The 18,349-nt window shown below is 40.0% G+C and overlaps 1 protein-coding gene across 1 annotated transcript; it reads right to left on the minus strand.

The window, feature by feature from the left end:
• Positions 1-1,867: 1,867 nt before the first annotated feature.
• arglu1a (arginine and glutamate rich 1a) lies at positions 1,868-11,988 on the minus strand. The gene is made up of 4 exons (XM_033986718.2): positions 11,425-11,988; positions 8,440-8,665; positions 5,053-5,136; positions 1,868-3,071 (listed from the first exon to the last, which is right to left on the minus strand). The coding sequence occupies exons 1-4, from the start codon at positions 11,754-11,756 to the stop codon at positions 2,907-2,909; spliced, it is 807 nt and encodes a 268-aa protein (XP_033842609.1). The 5' UTR covers positions 11,757-11,988; the 3' UTR covers positions 1,868-2,906.
• Positions 11,989-18,349: the final 6,361 nt, after the last annotated feature.

Consider the following 18,349-nt stretch of genomic DNA (forward strand, 5'->3'; position numbering starts at 1 on the left):
CCTCCAAACATTGTAATGTCGTGGAATGTCTAAGCTAATGTGACTTTAATTCACTGTTAGACCCTGTCTTTGTCATGTTAGCTTACTTTGGCTCAAAACAAAATTTGCCTTACAAATAATGGTTGAGTGGTAATGCCAGAAGATTAGCAACGCATTTTGTTTTTACAGGGTTTTCTTCTTTGAAGAGGCATTGATGTATAGGCCTCGAGTATAGTGGCAGTGCAATAAACCCTCCAACGAAGAGCTCCGACGGTGCTCGTAATGTCATTAAAATCTATTAAAGATAATGTGAGTAGACATGTCAATTTGTATTCAAGAAAGACAGGGCAGAGAATCCAATCTGATGTAAAACTAAAACACTACCACTCAGAAGTTTAGACACATTTTTTCATGACTATTTACACTGAAGATTCTCAATAAAAGGATCGAAGCTATGAATGAATGACAACCTATATGGAAGAAAAAAATACACTCAAAAGAACTCAAATCTTCTTGTAGATTAGTTTAAATCACTAATCATCTCTGGACACTTGGCATTTCTTCACTCTGACATGGCACATCAGTGAAGTGAAAACAGTTTCAGGAGACATCTTCTAAATGTAGAAAGTAGTAAACAAACGTTTGGACCATAAACTGTATATATAAATGGACATAGCTAACCGACTAGCCGCGGCGTTCCAAATAGGAAGTGCTCATAGGCACACTTCTGGCTCCATCGACTCTGGCTCCAGTTCACTTTACATTGGGAAACTGACGCCCCTCTCTCAGTAATAGCTGATGTCAGGCTTGTCATTTGGTCTAAGTGAAGATATGAACATTAATAACAGCCAATTCAGGTGCAGTCTTTCCCAGAGGTCACTGTCGCTAGTGTTAGCAACAGCTTTGATTAGCAGCGTTGCTAAGTGCCCGCTCCCTTCTAAACCAGGGGTGCGGGCGGGAAGGGCCATTACATTCAAGCACATCCCTCTGGATTGGTTCTTTGGTTGTCATGATACCTGTGGTCGGAATTTCTAATATGCAACTCAACTCCAAATTTGCCCCAATGATCTCTAATCTTGATGAGCTTCATTTGGCTGGAGTCAAACGCAATGGGTGATGTCACACTGCCTTAGGACGCTGCTTTATACAGTCTATGGTTTGGACACACCTTCTCGTTCAATGTTTAGTTGTTTTTTTTGACTAGTAGTGTGCATTACATTTTGGGAAGGTTCAATACCGACATTTGCCTTGCCGCTGCTGCTGATAACTGATATTTGCAGATACAGATTTACCTTTTAAAATCCATGGCAAGGCCCATAAATTAATCTCAAACTGTAGTAAAGATCACTTATGAACTTTTCCACTTCTGTAAAAAAAAAAAATAAAAACAGGAATCTGGGTGTAACAGGTTAAGAAGTCGCCCATGAGCCGTATAGTAGCAGATGTGGTGAAAAGAACTTGAAACTTTCCAGTTTGACGGTTAGCAAGGTATTTTAAAAACATCACAACCACTGTAATTTTACAACTGGCACAATTATTGACAGAAAAAGAGACTACTTAATTCATTCACTTTTATTCACATCGTCCAACACATAGTCATATCTTCACTGTACCATGTGACCAGCTTTGTGCAAATGAAATAAATCATTCAGAAACAAAAAACAAAAAAAAGTCTTACGTATTATTTTATTAAATGAGTGAAATAGAATGCATATTTGTAAGCTTCTAAAAATGTTCGGGTTGTAAACCATAGATTGACCAAACATTTACTCAATGTCCAATTCTGCCCATTTCTGTGCTTTATGAAAAATCCAAAAGATAAAACTTCTGTAATTTAAATTGCAATTTTGATAAATAATCCAATAACTTGAATAATATTAGACAAGCATTGTAGCATTCAACGGATTTATTGAATGGTTCAGTCCCTTGACAACTGGGGAGAATTACACGACAAATTCAAAATCCCATGACAAGGACAATTTCAGTACACCAGCCTGAGGTCATATATTACACATTCACACACACAATAATGCAACTATTCATTCTTTCACTCACTCACTCACCCTTTCATTCATGACCCCAAGTTTCTTACCTGGACCTGTGCATCCAACACTTACCAAGCGAAGACGCCATATTCCAATACTAAATCAAATTTTCAGGGACAGAACACAACTTTCTTATTTGGATTAGGTTTTTGTAGCAAATTTTACCCCTCAAAAAAAAAAAAGAAAATAGTTAGCATTCATGTTCTAGGATCTAAACCCTGCAATAAGGAGAAGTTTTGTGGATTCTGACAAAAATAGCATGACATACAAATAAAGTCCATTATCTTTTGAATTCATTTGGCAGGTTGGGAGTTGGGTTAGCGTTTTTGTTAATTTTTGAGCAATTTCATAATGAAAAATGCATTTTTTTTAAAAACAAGAAAACCAGCAACAAATGTTAAAAGGAAGCAATTTCAAGTGTGCTTTCAAAAATATGGTTACTGATTTTGAGCTCTTATTTTGAAAAGAAATGAAAACAGGAAACCCAAGAGCCAACTCCCAAGCTAACCATGAAAACCGCTGACTGACAGACAGCCTACGTACATTTTCACGTCCTACATCTCCTAAAAATAAGGGACCAAATTTTTTTTGAAGAGTTCACACTGACTGCAGACATGTAAAAAGGCATACAGTTTGCTTTTGTTAAGACTGAAAATCGGACAAGCGTTCTACATGGGAAAAAACAAGTTCATCCCTAAAAAATGAAAAATAAAACCGCTGCGATATGGAGGTCGGCGGAGGAGGGTGGCCTTTCCTTTTTTTTTGTTTTTGCTTGGTAACACTTCCAAGAACGAAGCGTGCGGTCCACAGAGGAGGAGAGCTGGAGGAGGGTGGAGGGAGGGGAAGGGGGAAACGCGTCACTTTTGGGGCGCAGGGTAGCAGTCACTCGGTGGCTTTAAGCGAGAAGGAGAGCTTGGGCCGGGACTTGCCCTTGCCCAGGATGATTTTCTGCTCCTCCTTCTGCTGCCGCTGCCGGTCCTGCTCCAGCTTCATGCGCTCCTCATGGATCTTTCTCTGCTCCTCCACAATTCGCAACTGGTCCTCGGCCTGTGGTTGAAAAAGAGCAAAAGGGCAAATTATGACAGCATTTTTGTCTTTAAAATGTATAATCAGAAAAGGCTTTATTGTCATCGTCAGTGAATTTAACAAAAGAGGAATGTGCTTATAAAAGTAAGAGTAACGCAACAGCTTGATTATTACATTACATATATTAAATTTATTTTCATTCAATTTCTGTGACTAAGGTTGTGTTATTTCACCACAAATGAGGTGAAAAGTCACCTTTTAATTACGTACTTTTAAAATAATAAAGTAATAAACTACACTCTTGAAAAGGGCTTATAAACTCCTTGAGGTGGATAACTAGGATACTCGGAATGCATAAGGTAATTGACGAATAACTGGACCACTGCAAACACCTGAAGATGAACTGTTTTCCATGTTTTTAAAACTGTAAAAATCAGATATAGCACCTTTAAGATTATAGGGCCTTTGAAATTTATCAAATTAAGGTTGTATTCTATTTATAAATATTTGATATTATTATGAGGCTACCAATACTAAACTTTACAAAAGTTTTTGTAATCTTGGCTGTGCAGTTATGAGGTCAAACCAGGACAAGCAGAGTTCTTCTGAAGCCAGTGTCTATGAAAACTGGCTCTTCCTCTCATCTGTGGCAACTTTGTTTTCTATTAGCGCTTAAGCCCAAGTTTGTCTACACGGGGACTGAATCAAATAAACACCACTTTACAAATGAGTCAGACTTGGCCGGTCGGAGAAGAAAGAGAGAGACGCGGTTAGCCATGGCAAAACACGCTCTGATAACTATCACCTCACATCCACTCAGCTCGGGGACTGGGGCCAAAGGACTTGATCTTATTGGGTCTTGTTGTGGAAGGGTTTATCACAGGAAGAGCAGATGGAGCAGATGTGGAGGCCTGACTCATCTGTCTGTGTTTGGGGCCTGTTTGGGTTCCAGTGGGTAATCAGTATCACTTTACACTAGAACATGTTTTTTTTTAAGAAGCTCTGTTCTATGGTGAGATGTTTGTTCAAATGAATATGGCCAATTAATGTTTTGATCACATAAAAGAGTAACATCAATCAGTGTTGCAAAATATAACTAAGCTTCTATTGTTAGCTGTTAAATTATAACTACATTTTTTTTTTGCTGTGAAAAACGGAACTAGTTCATTTTACAGTTTCTAGTGGTCCATACTTACCTCACTTTCCCAACGCATTCCAAGCATCCTAATTATTGGCCAAATTTACAAGCACTTTACAATCACACTTATGCCAACAACAACTAGCACGCTAAGAGTGCACCAGCCTTACGTCCTGGCTCGGATGATAACCCGCTTTATGATTAGACACTGACAGCACACAGTGTTATTTTGACTGTAAGAGCTGTACACTACAAGATTATGTTGGGTTTTTTTGTATAATTTTATAACATTTGGGAGGTTTTTATAAGCAAAGCCTTTTTTGCTCCATGAATGATCAAATTTTAAATTCAAATATTTATTAAGGAGCTAGATGCAACCTATTTTTCTAACAGGACATAATTTGTATATATACATTTATTTTGTGGAGGGAATTTGCCCCCTTATGCAAAGTACTTTTTTTCATCATAACATATTTACATTTCACAAATAAGTGACAATAAAGTAAGCTATACAGGTCTACAAATTGGGTTTGCTTCAGGGAAATTGAAAAAGTATTCTTTTGAAGTTATTTCAAAAGAAAATCTGAACTATTGGATTTTATGTGTTCTGCGCTCTTAATATAAAAATATAACAGTTATAAATGGCCCTTTTCTGCTCTAATGTTATGTAAACCTACTTTGTCTTCAGATTCTGACAGCCTGATATTTGTGTATTTGGTTACATGGGGATTAATGATGGCCTGGTGGTTCAAAATGAGCAGTGCTATAAATTGTGGGCTGTAGAATTGACAGCAGTGAATAGAAAGTGCCCAGAGAAGGGGGCAAGGAGCAGGGATAGGCCAATGTAGTACAAGGGGGGCATACCAGTTTGGCCTGAGCTTCTGCGATCTTGCGGTTATTCTCCTCCAGGATTTTTTCCAACTCCTCCCGCTTGGATTTTTCTTCCTCCTAGATGGAAGACACGGTGCCATGTTAGCTCACGAACGGGCTCAGGTATGCTAGCATTCACACACAAACCTCTATTGGTCCCACACACACTGATTTCACAGCCTTCACTGGTTTACAGGCAAACAGCACTCACTCCGCACAGAAGCTGCTCCAGTCTTACACAAATGTGCCACTCATCACTCATCCCAAATGCTTTTAATTACAAAACTGCAAGGGAGAATTGAGCCCTGTTTCATGTATTAAGCCCTCCCTCTAGTGCTGCCCTGAAATTATTTAAAAACAACAAAATAAAAATCAAACCTAGGCCACATTGCATTGCACTGCATTCTAAAAGGAGGACCCCACTCATCACACTCAAAGACATTTAAAAATGACAGACAGTACACTCTAAAGGTAACATCATTAATAAAAAGCAGAGAAAGTTACAAATAAATAAAGTAGGGAATAGTTTTGGCTCACCAATGCACGTATACCTACGCTTTTCCTTTTACGCTTTGCCTGTGTACCTACACAACTGATGAAAGAGTCAGCGTTAAACGGTTGTATTTACTGTCTGGTCCGGAGTGCACCCCCTGCTGACAGAAGCGCTCCTGGTGGGTGGGTGCGGAGGTGGTAGATGTAGGTATGGGCCAAACCGTGCCCTCAGCATTCCTCTGTATTTATCGGGTACTCTCGGTACTCAGTACCACTCTCAGCCACACCAACTCAGCCCACAGAGTTTAACACTCAGTCTGAATTCAAGGCTAACCCATCCTCCACTCAGCACAAAGGTGTCCTTCTGCAAGATAACTGACCCAGGCTCAAAGGGCTGGGTCTAAGGAGGGAAACAGTTTAGAAAGAAAACTGGGCAGCTTGAAAAAGGTTCTAAGGCTGGTTGGGTATTTTTCTACATCTCAGATAAGTTAAGCAACATGTGAGTATTTCTTTTGTTATCTACATTCAAAAGCTAGGTATATCAATGCTACACTGATGTTTGAAATACACACGAGTGTTTCACCCATTGACTGGATTGAATAGAAGGACAATTTTAACAAAGTGGGAAGATGTATAAAGAAAACAGGAGAGGACTTAAAATTGATCCCTGTGGAACACCACTGGTAAGAGGAGCTGAGTGTGGGCAAAGAATGATGAACATGCTTTAGCACAAGTAACCTAGCTCCTCTTCTACTCCTGCAGACAAGAGTGCCATATTTGAAAGCTACCCATCATACCGTGCCTATGCCCATGTGACAGATGCCATGGCAATCACATGGTTTATAGGGACAAGATGCAGAGGGGCACCTTGCGCGAGCGTACAGGACATGATGGGCCTCAGCAGACATGAGTGTGTCACAGCTGGAGTGAGCAGCGGTCAGAGCGGTGGCTGTGTAAAAGTCTGTATACGTCTGAGTGCAGTGTCTGTGTGTGTGGGGAGGACGCACCACGGCGCACTTACAGTACAGGACACGCTGCCGTCTGCTCGCTCAATGCTAGTTAGGAAGGGCATAAGTCGTGTGTCCAAAGTCAAAACAACATGTTTACACAGATTTACAACAATATCAGAACTTAGCAGCACCCTATAGGAGAACAAGGCATGAGAACACAACACAGTACATTTGATTGGCTTCCAAAATGTTTTCAAATTAAAGTGTAAAAAATACTTGGACAGATAAAGACCAAAGACAGTTGGAAACAGGATGTGGATTACTATGAGTCCCGCTGCAGCTAAGAAAACATTTGAACATGCATTTCAAAGTGAGAGGGAAGGGGCAAAAAGGCAAACTGGACTTATTAGACAATGACTATTCAGACTGAAGAGTGCAGAAAGAAAAAGTCTGTTGAAGGTAAATATGTCCTTGGGCAAATAACCCTATGTATGAACTTAATCTTTAGTACTATGTTTTGATGGATTGACGACTTTATAACCTTAAGAGGAAGTTGAAAACAAATGCCTTTTAATTAGTTTAATTTGAATGTACATAGATGAGGATGTAGCAGGAGGGGGAGCAGGCTGTTCCTGCTGTAAGTTGGGTCGCTGGGCTTTGGCTGGCTCTTTCAGTCACTAGAACTAAGAACTGTAGTGTCAACAAAAGCATTCTTCTAAAGGGGGACAAGGGGGAGTCAACATAAATCCACGGGAAGACAAGAATAGGACGTGATGGGTTACTGCAGTTTCTAATCAAGTTTACTACCTTCCCTAATAAATGTAAATTAAAGTAATATGTTAGTTGGGTAAGTGCTAATGTTGACTCAAATGTCCTAAAAGAGTCTTTACACAAGAACATCACCAAATCGTGAGGTGCCACGTTTCCGGTCTTGTGGTACTTCTACATTGGGAATTTTTATCAAATCCATTATTAATTAAAGATTGTACCTGGGGCTGCAATTGACATGATTGCAAGTTAAGAATATATTAAGGAAGGCTTCCCATATTTTCCATAGGAATACAACAGGACTGAAAACTGGCCACCTAGCAGTTTGGTAAACACGAGGCTCCAAAGTGCAACCAATTTGGGTGCACATGCGCCTAAAACTTTCTCTGGTGCAACTAAAAACTGTCTTTGGGTGTGCCTGACAGATGCTAATCACTTCACTATTCCTTCTCCTGTGTCCTCTCTCCTCATTATAAACACAGATTAAATAGTATAGAACACATTTTAAAATTATTGTTTTAACTGACAACTAAAAAAGCGCTCTCGCCTCACCTCTGACCAGACCACTAAAGCCGGTCGGAGCTGAGGCCGATGCACTCAGATCACGCTCTGGTGCACAGAGCTAAATGCACTGTAGAGATCATAAGTTTGGCTTTTTCAGTCATTTCTGAATGAGACACTATCTACTTTTAAATGTAAACATCAAACCTGCAGATTCTCCACACTGTATTTAGTTACTTAAATGAGACCGCGGTTGCGTGAAAAAGAAAATAAATCTAGACAGCAAAAGACGTCAAAGATCAACAACTGAAATAAAAAATAAGAGGTCTCACTCTGCAATTACTGTAGTGAATTGTAAAGATCCTTAAAAGCTAATCTTTAATATCTTTATTACTTAAAATTTTAGGCTTCTAACCCATTCTGTTTTAACTTAGACAAAAAGTTTTGGTGCTGGTTTTCTGGTGCACCCAATTAAAATCGTCAGTCTGGAGGCCTGTAAACAGGAACTAGCCAGATGTTCTTGTGCACAGAGCTCATTGCTTCGAATAAATAGTGAGATCTGATTTGCCAGTGGACTATGAGAGGTACTGGAGTCCCGGTGCGTGCCCAGGGCATAAGGGGGAAGCACAGGGGACAGTGGGGGGCTCCGTTCCCAACGACCGAGCGTTACCTCTCTGGCCTTCTGCGCGGCCAGCTCGGCCTGCCTCTGCCTCTCCAGCTCCTCGAGCAGTTGCCGTTCCATGATGCGCTTAGCCTCCTCTACGCGTCGCAGAACCTCACGCTCAATCTCATCTTTGCGCTTCTCTAGCTCCTCCTCCACACGCTTGGCCACCAGCTCCTCCACACGTCGCGCCGTCTCCTCCTCGATCAGCTTCTCCTCAATCTCCTGCTGCCGGCTGCACAAAAGAACGACAAACAAGAGGCAGTTAAGATTGGGTCTGATGAAGACTTCTAGATGTGGCTATCATCTCTTGGTGGACTCTATAATTGATGATGATGATGATGTCATACTCCCAGATGGGAGTTCATCAACTATCTAATAGGCAAATTCACAAATGCTAAACCTACTCATTTGCATTAGTGACCAGACCTAGTCACTAAGGACCTACTATATAGTTATATGCATTTTAGCTTCCCCATCATCTGTATTCATGTTTTCATGTCATCTGAAATCCAGCAATACAAACGAAGATCTGTGATAAAAATAATTGCTTATTGTGCGATTGACTCAACAGTAGTATTTGCAATATCTAACTAAGGATATTGAAATCAGAGTTCTGCTTTCACTCATTATTACTGTTTTTAGCCTCAGAAGAGCCTCTATAGTCAGTCTTCATGTGTCACTAGGTTTTAGCGTTCGGAGCTTTAACTGTGAAAGCACATTCTGTTCAATCATAAAAGTCACATAGGCAAGGAGGTTAAAGTGTCCTGTCCCTTTTGGTTATAACATTTTACCACATACCACCTGACCTGCTGTCTTTATACTTGTGTTGCCGCTTGTGACGCACCATTATTTGAATATTTTGACAGTGGGTTGAGGGCATTCCCCCCAACCAGAGGATATCAACTTCAAAGCTCCCCATACGCATAATATCAACACTGTAAAATTGCACCTCAAGACACTGAAAACCTCACGGCAGGAGCAGAGCACACTTTTATTAGACCCTGACCACTCAAAGTGAGAAATGTGGCTGACAGGACAAACAGCCTGGTCTACTAGTTCACTCTTCCAGTTAATAAAGCCACATGAGGCGCTGTGCTGTACTTGTTATTATGGCTAGAGCAGTTTTCCACAGACTGCTGCTACTGCTCATGTTGTGCTCTAGGGCCAATTCCATGAGGCCCTCAGAGCGTGCAGCCACAGGGCCTCAGTGCTGAGGGCCAGGGCGGTTTCATTATTGCAACACTTACAGTCAGCAATAAAGGGCCTATTATGGTTTATATACTTGTGCTTTACATTTCTGTTTAGTTTTTATTAGGGGACTTAATGTTAAAGATGTCTTCACAGTTCACACTGCAGTAGGTCTGAAAGATTCAAATTGGGCTGAAGTAGAGGCTGCCTGCAACAGTAAGATATGTCCTCTGCAAATGGACCTACAATGCATGTGATTCTTTTTTTAGTTTATCAGTTCCTCATGCAGCAGTGTTTTCTCAAACATATACAATACAGACAGACGCAATATTTGTCAGAAAAGTTGCAATTAATCAAAACATTGATTCAATTATTTGGACTTGAACTGATACTTTCAATATAATTCTAGGGTCTTAAATGAATGCAAAATTTTGTATTTGATGGAAGCTATAAATGAGTCAAAAGAAAGGCCCTTGTCTTTTTGAGTATTACACGGATTGTCAACAATCTTTTTATCGTGTTGTCATAACTCGTTCTTTAAATAGAGCTGAGATAATCCAAGCCAAGGGCCAGCACAACAGTTCCTGTTCCTTTTATTAAACTGGTATTGTCCAGAGTGACTCCAAACAGGAAGCTGTAGGAGGCTGGGAGAGTTGCTTGTGTCACAACACGGGCTGCCTCCTCAGATCTCATTTCACTAGGTCAGCTCAGCTCGGAGAAACCAGAGCTTGGCCTGTCCTTATCTGCACAGTCCCACTGGCTCCACATTAGCATCTCTATGCGACGCTAAGTGGCCCTGTGGCTATTAGCGCTGAGGAGAGCAGCGCACAGGAGCAGGTGTGGGGCAGTGCTGCTCTCAGGAGTGTACAGCCCCAGGCTAAAACACAGAGCTCACAAAGCTCAGACTCAGGGCTCCAGGGTTAGTGTTGGGCTGGACTTTAAGTGTTCCAAGACTCCGGAGTGACAGGCCGCTGACCTCAGCTTGTCCTACAGTGTTTCACTGACACTACAGCTGCTCAGCCTTTTGTCATAAATCAGACAGTAACTTGAGAGAAACTCTACCATTACCACACTAATGAAATTATACCTTTCTCAGGTGCTGTTTCACTTTTTACAAGTCTCTGACTTGTTTCCAAAACACATAGTAGAATGTATGGTAGTGTGTCTATTATCAAATTATTGACATTATCAATGTTTACATTCCAGGCCTTATTCCAGACTCCTACTGTGTGTTATCTCCTATTTAATGTGCACTGAACAGCTCTTCCTTCCCCAAAGTGTGTCTGTACCCTAGTGTCAAACACGCCAAAGTCAGTAAAATGTACAGTTTTGATGCAGTTTAGTAACTCTTTAGTAAGTCTTGTGAAAGTTGTAACCACTCCACGTCATTAAAATAATACAATTAAAGCACTGACATTAAGCGTTGTATTGCTGGTTTGAATGTGCAACTCTGCAATACACTCACATGCACACCAGATGATGTTACTATTTTATGGTGTCATGCATTCAATAGTAACACGAGTGATGCAAGAAAATGACAGTAGAATTTAGCATCAGCATCAGATATTATACTATCCAATTATGTCCTCATAACGGCCTTAGCTTGAACTCTTCACACTGGGATGACATGGTGAGTGATAGTTCCCCTTTAGTCCCAGGCCTGCCCCATGCTAACATTAGCACACCCTTAGCTTAGCATTAGCCTGCGCACTGCCAACTCAAAGGGAACGCAAAAATGAAGGCTAACTAGCATAGCATGTTCGCTGTGATACGTTACTGCAAAAATAATACAAAAGCACTCACATCTTCCTCTGTCGCTCCATCTCAGCCTTCCTCTCCTCTTCCTCCTTCTTCTGCTTCTCATCCAGGGCATTCCTCTTGCTCAGGGTCCGGCCAAAAATGTCGATGCGTTCGGGCGGTGAAACAGCTCGCTCTCTGCGGGACGAGGCTGTGTTGGAGCGGGACCGAGAGCGTGATTCCCGACGGCGATTCCTCTTCGACTCACGGGACTTGGACCTCTTTTTGGAGCGCTCCCGGTCTCTGGATCTGGACCGGGATCGGCTCCGCTTCTTGCTGTGTTTACTGCTTTTGGAGTGTTTGGACCGGGACGAGCTGCGGCTTCGAGAGCGGCCCATGTTGACAGGCGCAGTGTACCGCTATCCAGAAGTCTTTGAGCGGCTGTGAAACCAAAATAATCCGCTGATCCTTTTCCACAACTAGTGTGAGTTCAACCGGGCCAGTTACAGCCAGCAAATAACTTTATTCTGTGAAGAGAATCATTAAAATGTGCTTGTTATTTTGCCCTCCTAGCTTCGGTGAGAAGAAAGATGGCGGATAGACGACGGTTGTGATTTCCCAGCATGCATCACGGGCTTCGGTATTTTCCGTCAGCCTTCGGAACTTTTCACTAATAGGGTATACATTTTTCATTAAATAAGTCTTTTTTTTTGTGTTCTTTTTTTAAATTAAAACTCTAATATTTTTTTACAATGTTACATTTGCATTACAATATAATAAATGTGCTGGATTTCAGATGACTTGGGAGAGAAGCAGACTGTAAAATGTAGGCTGCAGCATTTCTGGATTATTTTGTTGAATATTTCTCATCATTTGTAATAATGACATCTTTAGCCTACATTCAACAATATAAAAATAACAGGTTTTAATTAATGTATAGGTTACACTTTAGTATTTGTTTGCATGGGCTTCTTATAGCTGGTCAAATACATGTTGGCTAAGCATAGGACTTTATTATTACCATTTAATCATACATAGAATAAAACAGTGTAGATCTAACAAAATTACATTTTAGATTAGACTATATAGCCTAAATGTTGTGATAAATTTAGATTCTATAGTGTCAAACTGTGATTGTATTTATGCAGTACTTAATGGTACAGTATGGAAATGGCATATCATCTGCATGATTCTATGGAAACAGAAAGTAAAAGCCATACTTCAAAACATTCTTCTTGGATAAAGATACATTTTATGCCATACTGTGGAATATTATAGCCAAAAGAACAACATTCCCAAGGCAACAAGTACAAGGAGGCCCTGCTTCTGTCCAAATAAGAGTCAGGTTTGTGGAGATGCAAGTGTGCTCAGAGTTTTAGTGCAATAAACACAACCAAAAAGTTGAAAAAGAAAAACAATCTTAGCTAAAACGTTACATACTGTGGCTTTAAATAAATATTCCAAAAATGTAACAATCTGCAGAGTCTCAGACCACAAGGCTTAAAATCATTCAAATCAATAATCGCTAGTTAGTTTGTCTTCAGCATCATTCCCCTACTTCCTAAGAATTCCCTTCTGTCCCTACAGCTGTGGGGTCTACTCTCTACAAATTTAGAGAGTAGATGAGGCTTTTGTCACAGAATTTGCACATTGACATTTAGCCTACCACTCTCTAATGTATTACTGCAAATTGATTCTTCAGATTTCTGTGGCCTTTTTAGACAAGGGTCACTCGGGTCAATAACATGATCAGGTTTCAGGGTTGGTTTGACTGTAGCCTGCTGAAGAAGTATACAAACAAGGAATTGGCCTACCATGAAATGTACAATCAGGTCTTCTTTAGAGAATCACTGTGTAACTTTTCAGGTGGGGGTTTGCCATCTTTTTGGGAATGTTCCAAAGCATGGGCATTGCACATATCAATTTAGTGTTTTTATTGCCCGGAAATAAGTTAAATACATGTACTCTTTTCTCCACAGATCTGATCTGTAACTTGGCCAGGTGGCGTCACTTGCTTGGAGATAAATCAGCTTAACAAGAGGGTATTTTACTTTCATGGGGTATTAATTGCTAACATGTAACATATTTTGATCACCATGTTACCTTTTATTGTTTTGAAAATGCTATGTTCACCAAAAACATCATAGTAACATGTTTAATAAGTTTCACTTTCGTTTTTGACGCTTTGAGTCACTGCACAAAGCATCAGGTTTGTCAAGTTGCTGTGTACAGTTTTGTATCATGTTTTTGCATATTTATGGAGAATTGTCGCTGTGGGAACATGGATGACGTAGGCTTGTGGGCTGAGCATTGCACAGAATCTTAGTAATAGGGCCTGGGAGAGATTGCTAAAATACTCAAACATGCATCAAAAACCTCTTCAGGCCAGTTTTTGCTGAGGGAACAACATTATAAATGTTGTAGAAAAGTCAAAAAATGTTGCATTATACCCATTCTTTAATGCCAAACTGTGGAACATTCCAAAGCAAATCAATAATATCTCCATGAAGACAAGCAGGTTTAGCAGCTCTTTCACCAGAAAAGTTATATACTGAACCTTTAAGACAAGTAGTTCTTCCTATACGCCTGAGAGCAAGAAAATGTACAACTTTTTAAAGATGTGATCTACTTTCAATGCAACAACTACAACTACAACTTCTAAATTAGCACATACGAATCATAATGCATTCAGAGCAGTAGTGTGAACAAATAGTGTATTTTGTCCCAGTTTAACCTATATTTAACTGCTCATTTTTCAAAGCTATCTCACGCTCTATCAGCTGCACAAACCCTTTTATCTCGCCCGTAAAATATAGTGACATTGCCATCAGATAACCAGCAAAACACAGCAAACCGTAAAGAAAACTAAAACTGGCACTCCCCAGCTAAATCAGGCTATTGTGAACCTTCTCCCCAGAGGCTAGGCCCAAAATAACCCTCCATGACTATATTTAAAAGCACATAATTCATAAGGCGGCAAAGGTTGGGCATTAGATCCATTCAATTTGTCATTTTGCTTTTTAAATAATTTCTCAAAGTTTAATTTTAGATTTGAGAAGGTAATAGTCATGGTCACATTTTTATACTGTATAGCGCTGGGTTAGAGATGGATTAAGCATCTTGCTCAAGGACACAACAACTAGTATTCATCTGTGAGTGTTGGAATCGCATCGCCAACCTGAGGGTCAGTGAATCTGACGGCTCAGCCAGTGATGTTTATGTTGAGAGCGGGATTCGAACCGCCAACTTTCAGAGCAGTGGACAAACACTCTATACCCACTGAGCTATTGTAGCGATGTAGAGCTGTTATTGTGTTATAACAAGTTTTCAGATGTTGCAGATGTACAAGAGGAACTGTCAATGTAAAAAAAATAAAATTAAACAACATAAAATTAAAACTGCAAGCAGTGTTGAATTGTCCTCACAAGCCTTGCGGAGGGGCACACCACAGTGGGAGAGCTGCATATCAACCTTAGCTTGTCATGCGATTCAATATTTCCAGTGTCATGTTGGAGGTAAATGTTTACAGCCCATTGTAACTTTGCAAGGGTCGCTGAAGAGCCAGATTTAGAATTTTAAATGCCACTGAATTTCTCACTTAGGATTTTTTTTACTTTGTTCTGAATTTCAGTTGATTAAATTTTCAGTATACATTTTTAATGTGTTTAAAAATTAAAAATAAAATGATCTTCCATAGAAGTATAAGTATTTTGTGCATTTGTAGACTTTAAATATATCTGTGCTTTTCTCTCAACTGGATGTAACAAAAGTTTGTTTTCTCAGCTCTTGATGTTCCGTTCCCTGGATTCATAATTTCATTTGGTTGATTCAAATTTTATGATTGGATTATTATATTGTTTTTTTGTTTGTTTGTATATTAGTGACTAGCTAGGTCATTTTTTGAAGTGGAGGGTACACCACTGCTCCTTTCTGTGGAGATGTTACCTTCTTTCCTTTTTGGGGACTATACACTGGGAATGATAATAATATAAAAACAATAATTAAAACTACAAGCAGAGGTAAGGGGCCCTCGCAACCCTCGCTTTTCTTCTTTTACTATGGATTATACCTGGGCGACTGAAGGATTACACAGAAATTTTATTTTATAGTTGACTAGTCATGATTAGTCACGTTGCAGCCCTATTTTATAGCATTTTGGCATATTTTCCAGTGTTTAGTTTTTGCACAATAATGAAAAGTTAAGGAATTTAACATGGGCTGATAGACTTTTTGTAAACTGTAGGGCTGCAAAATGTATCACAATTGAATCGAAATCACAATTTGAATGCAATTAGCAAATCACAAAGGCTGCAATGTTTTATGTACCATAATTTCTTCCACAAACAACAAAATCTCCAGTTTTATTCTGCATAAATCTTCTGAAATGTCCCTGTGTGTCAGATGCCCTCCCTGTGTCTCCATGGAGTGTTATTCTGTGGAAAAAACACTAACCCTGTAGTTTAGCTCTGTATAAACATGCTCTGAAATGTGATTCTTGTATTAGTTTGTCAGTTCATATTTTAGTCTTTTGTCAATTCTCCTAGCTGTGTTTAAAATGTGAACTTTGAACAGAATCCTTTTATTAAAAAAGAAATTGCAAATCTAATCACAATGTCAATGCTTAGGAGAAACATTGCCCTACCTGTAACTAAATCAAATCACCAGTACAACAGGTCTCTGCAGCTCAAATGTTTATTTATTAGATGTTCTTTTTAATACAGTGTGTCAAAATGAACATCCTTGTTTATCCCAGCTTAGACCTTGTTTAATCCTCCTTTAGTCCAATTAAGGTTTAAGGTAAAGGATTAACCAAAATCCAAACTCACACTCACCAAGTTCAAACCAGGACTGAAACCTGGTTCAGTCTCTGTGTGAGGCGCTCAATATTTTAACATAAAAGCCAGTGAGCCCAATCCTTCTTCTTTTTCTTCTTCTTGTTCTTCTCGGGCTTTTGCTGTTGGTGCAGGACTGATTCCAGATCAGCATCCACATCTCCACTGCTCTTCTTCAGCTGGCATGGAAGCTGGCTAAAGCCCTTAAAAATATGGTTCTTTCAGATGATCTCCATCTCATCGTCAGGTTCCTCCATGTTTCTCAGTGCTATGGGGAGTTTGAAGTTTTCCTGCCTCTTGCATCTGCCCATCGCTGTTTTGGGCTCATAATCTTTGGATGGTTTAACCAACTTCTTCAGGTTTTGTCTCCTTTGCAGGTTCAGAGCGAGTGGGCTTTGGTGTTTGAACGTCCATCTTGAATCTTACTGAAGGCTCCTCAGTCTTTTTGGCTTGTTCGTTACCAATGAGGTTGGATTTAACCTTAGATTTCTTACAACGCTTTGTTTCTTCTTCAAAATCAGATTTTTCAGTTTCATGTGGCGGTTTCGTCTCCTCTGTGGGGTTAGAGCGAGAAAACTTACCTCTGACCAAATTACATTGCGTTCAGTTTGCAAATCTGCATAAACGCTGTATTAGCTTTTTCCAAACAAAAAAGGTGTGAAAGAGAAATATTATTTTGAAATTTTCCAAAAAATTGCAATTTTGTTGAAAATTCACCATGACCACACCCAAAGTCATATTCAAAATGTAATTGATAATTTTGAATTGCACATGGGTTTTGCCTTAATTTTAAGTGTTTGTGATAAATACTGTGTGAGGGGATGTCCTGACTGAGAATGTGTGCGCTTTTGTCATTCCTGGGTTTGATCCAATATGGCCGACTTCCTGTACGTTTTAGGGTGGGGCCTTAATATCTTTTTTGTTCTGATTTGTTCTATTTTTTTTATGTGAGTTTCAGATTTTTACGTTGACTTTTTTCCGAGTCGGGCTCCCATTGGCCCCATGAAAATCAAAGTTTGAGGTGGCGCTACCGAGTCGTCTTTTGTTATTTTTTTTCTCGGGGTCTTTTGTGACAATTAGAGCTCGTCGAGTTCTAATTTTTGATATTTGTCACTGGCATGTCGGGGCGTGTTTACTACTTGATTTTTGCCATTTTCTGGGCTCCTGACGTGGTTTTAATGAGTCCCTCGCCGGGACGTAGTCCCAGGCTCGGGCCTAGTAATTATTCAGACAGTTGGTTGTAACATTCCATTGAGTAGTACATTGTAGTGCTCTTGTGTCAATGGGCAAGACACTTCAACATTGAACTCAAAGATTTATTGCCGTTACTGGGCTGAGTGTAGAAATTAATGATGTCATGATTTAAGATAGAGAGCAGGGGCCTATAACTCACTGTTTTTGGGAGAAATATCAAAACATCTGCAAATGTTAAACCGTCTTATTTGGGATTGGGTCCAAAACTTATCAATCTTATGGTCTAAAGTTGTTTCAACTGACGACAGTCACATATTTGGGGTTGAATGATGGTACCATTTTTCGTAGTTTCTCTGAAGCTATTGTGGATAAATGATTTCACCTTATTTTATTCATGCTAACACATGATGTTAAACTTTGTGCTAGATTTGGTTTCATGTGGATAGGCCCAGTAATTACAGAGATATCAACTATAAACCATCCATTCCACTTTCTTCCACTCTATTCAGGGCTGGGTCGCGCAGGCAGCAGCCTGAGCAGGGAGGCCCAGACTTCCCTCTTCACACACACTTCCTCCAACTCTTCCGGGGGGATCCCAAGGCGCCAGCTGAGAGACATAGTCCCATAGGCCTCCTACCAGTGGGACATGCCCGGAATACCTCTCTAGGGAGGTATCCAGGAAGTACCCGGAACAGATGCCCGAGCCACCTAGGCTCCTCTCGACATGGAGGAGTAGCAGCTCTACTCTGAGCTCCTCCAGTGTAAGCCATTTGTGCTGGTTTTGGTTTCATGTGGATAGGCCCAGTAATTACAGAGATATTAACCATAAACCAGGTCAATGAGTTAAACAGTCTATTTCACTATAGAGTCCTCAAGCGCAATGTTAAACTATGTAGATTAAAGTGTGGCAGTGTTATTTGAATACAGCCCACTGAGACAAAATATAGAGAATGAATTTTAGTTTG

Source organism: Periophthalmus magnuspinnatus, chromosome 21, assembly GCF_009829125.3.
Source record: "Periophthalmus magnuspinnatus isolate fPerMag1 chromosome 21, fPerMag1.2.pri, whole genome shotgun sequence".
In the NCBI taxonomy this organism is placed as follows: domain Eukaryota; kingdom Metazoa; phylum Chordata; class Actinopteri; order Gobiiformes; family Gobiidae; genus Periophthalmus; species Periophthalmus magnuspinnatus.

What these genes read in the sequence shown, in the direction of transcription:
- arglu1a (XM_033986718.2), bottom strand. Translation starts at nt 11,756, where the DNA reads ATGGGCCGCTCTCGAAGCCGCAGCTCGTCCCGGTCCAAACACTCCAAA. An exon ending in ATGGAGCGACAGAGGAAGAT is followed by an intron (nt 8,666 to 11,424) that starts GTGAGTGCTTTT and finishes TCTTTTGTGCAG; the next exon opens with CCGGCAGCAGGAGATTGAGG. An exon ending in CAGAAGCTCAGGCCAAACTG is followed by an intron (nt 3,072 to 5,052) that starts GTATGCCCCCCT and finishes TTTCAACCACAG; the next exon opens with GCCGAGGACCAGTTGCGAAT.